The sequence below is a fragment of the Etheostoma spectabile genome, chromosome 15, assembly GCF_008692095.1.
Source record: "Etheostoma spectabile isolate EspeVRDwgs_2016 chromosome 15, UIUC_Espe_1.0, whole genome shotgun sequence".
NCBI lineage: Eukaryota > Metazoa > Chordata > Actinopteri > Perciformes > Percidae > Etheostoma > Etheostoma spectabile.
The window spans coordinates 21,737,595-21,748,131 of record NC_045747.1 but is presented as its reverse complement, the minus strand read 5'-3'; the positions used below and the strand labels follow the sequence as shown (position 1 = coordinate 21,748,131).

Genomic DNA, 10,537 nt, shown 5'->3' with positions numbered 1-10,537 from the left:
TGTGTGTGTGTGTGTGTGTGTGTGTGTGTGTGTGCGTGCGTGTGTGTGTGTGACATTAGAAGTATTAACATCCAGGCGGGACAAAGGCGCTGTCCTGACGGATGTATTTATCTAATCAGCGACCATTACAGGCTTTCTACAGCGCTGAATAGGCCATTGACTCATCAAGCACTTATTAAAAAAAAGCCAATAAACATCCTGAATGGGGCGGCACGAGGTGGCAAACACAACCGGAAATGAAGTGAAAAAAACAGTTTTTGTGTGCTTTCATGTTTTATAATTGAGTCCACCTTCCAAGATGTAATGGTGGGGTAATCAATAAATCTACAGAGCAAAAAAATATATAGAAAAAAAATCAACTCATGATGAAGTTTTCTTTTAAACATCCCGTAGATCCATATGTCATTAACTCTTTTATGTTTGTCTGTGTCCAGGCATCATGGAGATCACAGCAGTGGATGTGGGTGTGGTGGCTGTAAAAGGGCTTTTCTCTGGCAGATACCTGGCCATGAATGATAAAGGCCGGCTGTATGCCTCGGTGGGTACAGATGTCATCTCATCATCTAATTTGTCATGACTAATGTGTCTCTTCAACACACAGGCAGCTCCTACTTCGCCTACAGGCAGCAGGTTAAAGGCCTCTAATATGACAATGCAGAAAGAGTTGGTTTCATGCTGTAACGTTTACCTGATGTAACAGTACATGTTTCTCTGGAATGAATGGTATTATTGTATGATTGATAGCAGTGGCAGAGGGTGTGATGGGAGGCCACACAGAGCTGAGCAAAATGAGGTCGTCCTGTAAATCAAAAACATACGACAAGCTGCAAGACAAATGTGGCTCACTGTTTCCTTCCTTCTCATCTCCCCAGGAAGTGTTCAACAAAGAGTGTGAGTTTCTAGAGCGGATCCATGAGTTGGGGTACAACACGTATGCGTCCCGCCACCACTCCACCGAGCAGCCGCTGCCACCAGGGGGCGTCAGCAGTAGCAAGCGGCGCGCCAGCGCCAAGCGCCAGTGGTACGTTTCCATTAACGGCAAAGGGCGGCCACGTCGAGGCTTTAAGACCCGAAGCACGGACAAAGCCTCACTTTTCCTGCCTCGGGTGCTGGGAAACAAGGACCATGAGATGGTGAGGCGGCTGAGAGACAGTCAGAGCCCACAGCACCACACTCATCACAATGGCAGTAGAGGAGACCGCCGCAGACGCCAGCATCGTGCCAGGAAAGGCCGGGGCAGACGGCCACATGCCTGAGCAGCTGACCTCCATTGCCTTCTGACTCATTCAAACATGGACCTCTGATCTGGGGCCAACTGTAGCCTAATGACAGTGAGGATGTGGAAACACGGTCTGGCACCTGCTCTCTGGATTAGCACATGGTTTTGTTGTTGATGCACAGAGAACCATAGAAGAAGGAAAGACAGAGTGTTGGGAACATTTATCAAGTCTTTCACTTTTAGGAGACGCACACATTCACACTCAAACATCTGTATAATCTTCAAAATGCTACTGTCCTGTAAACAAATGTATTAATATACGTCCATCTTACTTTGTAAAAAGTTATACTTTTGTATGAAAAGTAATTTACTATCAACTTCACACAAAGCAAAAGCCTTTCAAAAGTGGTTCTATTATTGTAAATACAGTATGCACTATGCATGGACAGTGACTCTATAGCTTTTCAGTTTCAAAAGCTTATATGACAAACAGTTTACTATACAATATTTAGCTAATTGGAAGTGCTAACAAATATGACAGATATTGAAGAGAAGACTTTAATCAGCAAAGCACTTTTTGTCAGATTCACATTAAGAGGAAAGAGAAACTCAGTCTGAGACGGGGTCTGCTGTATTTTTGTTACAATGTGATAGTCTACTGTCTGTAAACTGAAAGATGTTCTTTGTATATATTTTTTTACTAATGAGATGAATATTTATTTGGTGCCTGTATTGTAAGTTATTGATAATAATATTTCACCAATGTTGCTGTTTGTTTCATAGTTTTCACTCACCACCTGCTTTGAACATAAAACACAATGGTACTGACCCAAGGAAGCAACTGGCAGATTTGTTCCAACTTTCTTTTAATTAGTTCAAAGACATTTTTAAAGCCAAAGTTTGTCATTACAGACCCCAAATTGATTTATCTTCCCTTTAAAAGAAGAAATGTTATTGTGGTTCACTAAAGAGATGAATGCTGCTGTGTGCATCAACTGTGGACACAGTGGGAAGCTGAACCTGTGTGTGTGTGACTTCCTGACATTTGATCTCATTGAAATTATGAGCTTCAATGTTGAAATACTGAAAACAATGTTTTGACATCACAAACACCAACCTAAGTAACCATCCTAAAAATGCGAACAGAACACAATTTTCCAGTTTAAAAAAAATTCCAACACCAGCATTTAAGAAAAATGTTTTAAAGGTGAAACAATTTCAAAAATCTGTTTGTTTGAAGTTAAATTGAGGTTGTATTTGGGGTTTTTAGGTGTGGAAAATGTTGTGTGATTTGATGAAGTCTCAGTTTCTTCTGTTCTTTCAGCCGCAGCTCTTTGAAGGCAGCACCGCCTGAAACACACAATAGCACATTTTGTTTTTAACAAAAAGGTTACCACAGCAGGACTTTAACCCATCTGCTTCTATTTGCTAAACTATGAAATAAAAGATACTGTCAATCCATTGTAAGTGGTTAAACCTAAGGAATATTTAATAGTTTTGTAAAACTATTTTATAAGTATTTAAACCAGTGTAGATATTCCCATTAAATAGAGAAAAGCCTGCTGAGCCATATTACTCCTGTGAAGAGCTGTTGTAGACAACTCTCTCTCTCTCTCTCCACATTTGACATTAACCCTCTCTCGCTGCTGCAGCTTGTTTGTTAAAGTGTTGCACTTTTTGCTTCCAAGTACAAACGAAGACAACCATTAATGTGAAATTTGTCACAAGCAGCATTCAGACTCTTTTGGATGTTCAGGTTTTGCCTTGCCTCGCTCCCATCTATAGGTTGCTGCATATAAAGCCTTGTCATTCTATACCTGCGGGCTGGGGAGGCTTCCTGGCCCGGACAATAGCTCCTCCCAAGGGGGGCCTGGGAAGCGATGCCGCCTGAGACTTTTGGGATTTTTTTTTAAACACCGACCAAAAGCCGCAGAGTCGATAAACAAGGCAGGCCTTCCTGAAAGCAGAAATGGTGTCATACAAAGTATAACACCTTGCTATGGTTTGTTATGAATGCCAAACTCTAATATTACTCAACAGGAATGCAGGACTTCAGAACGGTTAGGACCTTTTGTGGCCCCTCTCCCTGCCTGTCTGTTTCAACAACATTTATCTCTGAATCTCTTTCTACATGCCTTTTCTATCCATGCCATTGATTTAAGCCGGGCAATAAAAACAACATTTATCTGCAATATCCCCTGGGCTGATTGGGTGCAGGGATAAAGATTCCTTAGAGATTATTTTGATGTGATTTAAATATTACCTGAATCATTCTAAACCCATCATTCAGAGAGGGGATCAGGGGATCCTTTCACCCCTAAAACGGGAATTACGGAATACGCATTTAATTAAAGTATACTATATTTTTACATTTTTGTCCTTCTAGGTGTTCTGTAGAAAATCTGTATTTATGTAAAAAGCTATTTCAGAGGCTCTCTAATAAGGCACCTTTTATGAAGGTTTAAAGGTTGTTAGTAATGGCCCTATTAAATAACAAATAAAAAAATGCACCACAACAATATCAGATAAAAACTTATTATAAGACATAAGACATAACACATTTTGGGTTGCCAAGTTTTAAAAAGTCCTTTTGCCTTACTGGACTCTGTGAACACATCTTCTGGCTGCAGAGGATCTGCACTAAAATCTATTCATTAACAACTTATTAAGCATTTCTTAATAGATGACCAACTTATATACCAATTTATAAATGCATATTTACTAAAAATCCAAATGATTCACAAATTCAACCTAAAAAGATGTTCATATAAAAAGGACCTGATAAAAAAAAACACTAGTTATAAACATTAATGAAGTTGTAATTTACAACTTATAAACTTGTTAAAAATAGTGCCTTATTAGAAAGTTGTTATTTTTTTCTTACACTGACCTTTCTTTACAAGTGCACCCACCTTTCACATAAATGACTAAAGGGTGTTTGTAATGCTGTCGTCATGTTACATGTGTATAAAAATAGACTAATGGTTCCCAGAGAGAATCATGTTTGTACTCACTCCCTGATGATACTGAATGTTGCTAATGTGTCAGAATGACACTTTTTTTATCTGACTCTTAGCCAGCAAAGCATCTTCTTAATTTGTCTTCTTACAAATGTGTGACACAGAACTGAGGAAAGTTCTTTCATTTAGTTACAGGCTACACATAAACATGTCCCTGAGCTCAGTCACCATACAGGAGTGTTCACTTGTAAATAGTGACCCCTAGAGGCAGACAGCTGTCTCACTTCCAGACACTGTTGGGAATGTGCTTCTAATTTGACTGGTGTTAGATTGACAGAGCTGCTCAACAGCCAGTAAACACAGGAATTATTCAATCATTTTAGACTTTTTAGTAGTAACAAAAAAAGCAGGACATGAAAAGTTTTGTGGCCAAGGTGTAGTTTCTAAAAAGAAAAGTTTTTAAAAGCTCAGCTGAAGTAAATCAGTTTAAAACGAAACCTTGAACTATAGTTGAACACAGTTACAAACAATGTTACCATATTCATCCCAGTAATCTGAATATTTAGAAAAAAGTGCCACTTTAATGTTTAGCTTTTTAAAACTACACATCAGTCTGGATAACATATTGTGAGGACCTTCTCAAGACGGTATGTGGCAATAAAAGCAGATATAATATATAATATAAGCAGAAGCAACTTTCCCAATTTTACACAGGGGATTACGCAATGTAGAAATTCCTCAGTACAAGTCACTTAGCCAGTCCAGTCTAGCAGTAGCTCAGTGACAGCTGTCAGGCTGGCCAGCATCCAACTGTTCTGTGCCAACAATATCAGAGGAAATGTCCCTCCTCTGTGTGGACACACAGAACATGACACTTGATATCCACATTCACTAACAGGTATGGACACCTTTTCAAACTTTACAGACATGAATCCAGGTTGATATCTGGAAGGATTAGTATTAATGTGTAGTGTCTGATACACTAGCGGTTAGTTTGATTGTTTTCAGTAGTGGATTATTGTTGCAGTACATATGCAAGGAATTCAAAGGGAATAAGGGAAATAAATAATGGATTCAATTCTGCCACAATCAAGGCTAAATTAGGTTTTAATTTCATTCAAAAAATCTGCTCACTTTCTCTACACCATATTTTCAATGCTGGAAGATTACTTTTTTAAAAGGTTATTTCAACTTTAAATGTTGATTTTTATGTTGGAAAAAAGGCTTGGGGCAAACAAAAAGACAAAGGGAGAGTGTGCATTGCTTGCTTCACCACAAGCATGGTTTCCATAGTTATGATAAGTGATCATGTTTTTTGATTCAAAAGTTAATTTGAAAACTTTTGTGAATTATAAGAAGATGCAGTCCATAGCATTGGAAGCATGTAATAAACAAGTCTGTGAACGAATGCTTGTGTCGAACATTGAGACATTTTAAGATCTGAATTGCAGCTGTCACCCAGTGAAATTCAAAACCTCTTTCCCTCAGCATAATTCATTGCGTACATGCAACCTTAAACCACAATGACTTCAGTACAACTAAAACTAAAACCGAACATAACTTACAAATCCCAGCTTGACTAGAGAGAAACATCTCAACCTAGTTTTGTTTTAAAGTGATAACAGGAAATTGCAGAACCATGGACAGCGACAACACAGGAACTGCTGCTCTGCTCAGCTCAATTTACACACTTCAGGTCTTCAAGAACACTGTGGAGGAGCCAGCTCAGATTCCAGAGTTTCAGTGTTCCATCCTGGAGATCCTGTGGTCCACCAGTTACCCAGAAGGTCCAACTTCAGGGATTGAGGACTGATCAATTGTCCTGGTGGTCAAATGACTCATCAGCTGTCCTGGATACATGATGGATTTTTAGCCATCCAGCATACTAGTGGAGCAGATGTCCAACAAATCATTAGTTTCTCTAATGTTTAAAGGTATGTCAGCCATCTTGTCTCCTGCATGTGATGTGATCCAGTACTTTACAGCTTCACTATAGCTCAGGAGTCCATCAGCCCATGAGGTCCTAGGGGTCTGGCAGCCCAAATGCTGTCTTTGAGGTCTAGTGGTCAAGAGGTTGTCCTGGAGGTTGATTGGTTTTATACAATGGCACTCATAATGGTCCTTGTCAGCCATACTGAAGGTTTGATGGACTAATGGCATGATTTTGGTCCAATCATACTGAGAGTGGCATTTGGTCCACCGCACTGCCAGATTTGGTACGGTTGGCTGGCTGGTTTGTCAGCAATTTTTGGGGATGACAGTCATCAGTCTATATTGATGACATTTCATTTTTACAGTATTGTTGCAGTGCCGCCCGAGGTTCCGCTAAATGTCCCCCCATCTGTTTCCGCCACTTAGTACTGCCCAAGACGATTGTGATTGGTTTAAAGAAATGCCAATAAACCAGAGCATGTTTTTCTCCCATCCAGGAATGCTGTGTGGACTTACCTGACCTTCCTTTGCAGCGCTGTGGAGGTCAAGCTGGCAAAGCGAGAATAGGTAGTCATCAACCAGGCGCCTCCACACCACAGGATTGGGTCTAAGTTCAGAGTGCATTCATAGCATACAAAGAAACAATGTTGTTGTACATTGAGGATCAGCCAAATGTGACTGTGAGAAAACGTTTCATGCGTGCTCGATGAGGAGCAGGACGGAGCCACCCCGGAGATCAAAGGACTCTTTTTACTGGGCTGACCTTCAATGCTCCAATATATAGATAAATAATAGGACACTCAATAGTGAGGGCAAATGCTAGTGCTCAACATATCTTTGGCAGGGATAACAGCAGTGATAAAATGGTGAAACAAAGAGAGGGTACACCATTTAGTTTTATTTATTTCAATGGATGTCAAAAGGATTGCACCAGTGCATCTGAATGGCTGGCAGGCATGACACATCAAAGACATGGAGCCATGACACCAGTTGGTTATTAGTAATCAAACTACAAATAAAATAAACAAAACATTCTTTTAATTCAGAGAAGCATATATATTGCAGAAAGCACACATATATCGTACCAAATCCACACTACTAACTTTGATGTAGGCCTGAAAGTCTGCAGTCTGCAAATAAGAAGGTTAGCACACTGTGTTTCCCTGAGTTTGCCATCAACAACATCCCTAAATATCAAATAGAAAAGGGACGACTTTTAACACTGAAAAGATATGCTACATCAAATAAAATAATAAAAATACACAAACATAAACTTTACGGTGTTGTAATAAAACAAAATACACAAAAATTTCTTAGAGTTTCTAATGAGACACTTTTTCCAAGAGGTGTAACCCATATATATCTTTACATCCTACAAGGTTTGTTTACTGATTGAAAAAACGGATGCAAGGTCTATTAACACTTAGGCAACGACAGTTCACAAACTTGGCACGTGATTCAGTTGTAGCGTCAGAACTGTGCAAAGTTTTGGACAACAATGAAAGCCTACTTATCATGTTGCAAACTCTCAATTTAGTCTTACCATTGTTTTCTATAAGGGCCCGGGACATGATTTCCCTTCTACCAGTCTTAAGTTAGCGTTTTTTTCATTTGGTTGAATTGGACCTGTGTTTTTTCCTGTTATTGTTCATTTATAGAACTGTCTCCTGTCTCGACACCACGATCTGTTAACTGGGCCGTTTCCTATTTTACATCCTCCCATACATAAATTATGATATTCTGCTACTGATAATGAAAGCCTCGCACAAAGAACTTTTTGTTAATCATAATACCGCCTTTATTCGTGTATTTTCTACAAACTCCATTTGCTCTCAGATAAGACAGCTATTATTTGATTTCAATAAAACTTCCAGCTCTGTTTGTGCGCCTGATTGTGCAAATGTAGTTTGTAGATTTCTTCTAAGTGTGGAGCTGTGATGTAATGTGTCTGCAGGTATAAATATAGAAGTATGGCTGCACAGCGTCCATGCAGATCAATGTCGCTCCGGCGCTGAAGCCTGCAGTGCGCCTGTCGGTCTGGGAATGAGCGCAACTTCCACACGATCCTCTCTGCCGAGCCGCTGCTTCTTTTTATTTTCGCTTCATTGGAAAGGCAAACGCCGAGAGGCTGCTCACAGAGCCAGACCCGGGATGGGCTCACTGGCGGCCCTGCGGACAGTCCTGGTCCTGGGCCTGGTGACCGGACTGGCGGGGTGCGCACCCGGCTTGAACGGCACGGCAGACCGCTGGGAGGCTCTCTACTCCCGGTCCCTGGCACGGCTCCCGGGGGAGAAGCGGGAGGAGATCAGCCGAGACGGCGACTATCTTCTGGGCATTAAAAGGTTGCGGCGCCTCTATTGCAACGTGGGGATCGGCTTTCATATTCAGGTGTTACCGGACGGCAGAATAACGGGAGTACACAACGAAAATCGCCACAGTAAGTTGTGTTTTAGGCTATTAGACGTAAGCAGCTGACTTTTATTTTCTCCATTTTTACACGTTTATTGTAAGTGACAGTTTCTAACAGTTGGTTTTAAACAACAACAATAACAACAACAACAGCAAAGCTGAGAAATTCTTTTTTAATAAGCTTTGAATAAATAAACTAAAAACAATATTATTTTGAGCATGTTTCCAATAACTGACTAAACAGGATGTTTCAACACCGCTGCCATCTAATCCAAACATTCATTTTTCACCATGCTGAATGGGATGCTGCTCATATTGATCCATGCGTAAGGGCCAACATCTGGAGTCCTACTGTTCCGTAGTGCTGCTGAGCATAGGTATATTGTGTGTAACCAGAGCCCGCTGTGATCCAGGCCAGCGGCCATGTAGCACCTAAAGTTAGGACACAGCGCGTAGACCCATCTGTTAAAACAGATTAACCCCAGCAGTCTGGCCAAGACAAAGTCTTACACTGCCTCGCATTTGCAGACAAGAAGAAAAATAAATGTTTATTTACCTACCATGTCAAGTCTAATCCCTGTCATCCCGTGTTTGTGCAGTGGATTGACAAAAGGCTGTGAGCTGTGAAATTGAAGGGCAGCCTTGAAGAACTTAAAGTATGTTTTGTTTTTTTGTGCTGCCTCTGTACTATTTTGAGACAAGGCACACAAATTCAGGAAGGTACATCACAGAACATCTCTGTGAAGAAATTTCAGCCACTGTAAAAAAAAAAAGGGTGTAAAAAAAATATAGTGTATATATATATATATATATATATATATATAGTATAGTATAGTACATATAGTAAATAGTGTGCTATAACCCACCAGCTTGCCAAGGCCGAGTGAGAAGCTGCATCAGTAAGCCCTGTGCCTTTAATGGCATTATCCTCCACAGACTTGCCAAAGAATACAATAATTACTGATCACTGACAAGATATTCCCATGTTATCAACCAAACCTCAGAGGAAATATTGTTCTTTTTGTGACTTCTGAACAAATTGTTACAACATATCAAACTAAATATGACAGCCCTATTATATATCACATATTCTGAGCTATTTTAGTACTGATTAAGACCAGTTTGGGGTTAGGTTAGAAGACTTTGGTTAAGCATATGATTTAAAATTCCCACTGTTTGAGTTCACACAGTGCCCAATCTTTCACCCATTTATTGGCAAGAAAACCTAAATTTGTGTATGATCTACAATGAGATCAGGCTCACACAGTGCCACACTATAAATTAATCTACATCCAATAGTTGACACACCTGCAAAATGTTAACACACTGTGCTCATCAGCATGTACATACTGAATCCCAGCTAAAGACTGAATTCTTTAGCTTTCTATGTTCTTGACTTATCCAGCCCATCTTCTGGGACACATACAGTAATATCAGTGTCTGTGTGGAGCACTCCATTAGACCAGTATGTTTTAATGTGTGTGGTTTGTTTTCACTGAAGGTCTTCTGCAGATCTCTCCGGTGGAGAGAGGAGTGGTCACTCTGCTGGGCGTTCGCAGCAGACTCTTTGTGGCCATGAACCAGCGAGGAAAGCTCTATGGATCTGTGAGTGAACCAACAACATTTGTTTGTTGTAATTAAGTCACAAAATACTGGCATATAGAATATTACCATAGTGCCCCCCACCCCTCGACACGACCTTGGTGTTGTCAATGTTAGCTTTCAATCACTGAAAAAAAAATGTCTTACAGAAAATGTATCTAGGTGGAGTTCAGGAGCAGGTTGCACCACTTCTTCTTAACTTCTTTTCTATAACATAAGGGTTAAATATTGGCGTTTTTCCACTGCATGGTATTATTGGTTTTCCATTACGAAAAGGTACTTTATAGTACTACCTCAGTTGATGTTTCAAACAAGCTGAGGCGATACCAAAAGGTGACGGGAAAACCTGGAGACTACAGATTGGTCGGAGAGAATCGTCACTATTCGTGGCATCGTCATTGCTAGCAAAAGACGA

At 40.3% G+C, this 10,537-nt stretch overlaps 2 protein-coding genes across 2 annotated transcripts in view; both read left to right on the top strand.

Annotated features, from left to right (window-relative positions):
• The window catches only part of fgf3 (fibroblast growth factor 3), a 3,114-nt gene extending 1,067 nt beyond the window's left edge, over positions 1–2,047 (top strand). Inside the window, exons 2-3 of the mRNA XM_032537963.1 lie at positions 435–538; positions 873–2,047. Coding sequence (XP_032393854.1) covers positions 435–538; positions 873–1,256 — 488 coding nt within the window. The 3' untranslated portion in view covers positions 1,257–2,047. The remainder of the gene's footprint in view (positions 1–434; positions 539–872) is intronic.
• A 6,058-nt stretch (positions 2,048–8,105) lies between these two features.
• The window catches only part of fgf4 (fibroblast growth factor 4), a 5,722-nt gene continuing 3,290 nt past the window's right edge, over positions 8,106–10,537 (top strand). The window contains exons 1-2 of the mRNA XM_032537964.1: positions 8,106–8,548; positions 10,022–10,125. Coding sequence (XP_032393855.1) covers positions 8,155–8,548; positions 10,022–10,125 — 498 coding nt within the window. The 5' untranslated portion in view covers positions 8,106–8,154. The remainder of the gene's footprint in view (positions 8,549–10,021; positions 10,126–10,537) is intronic.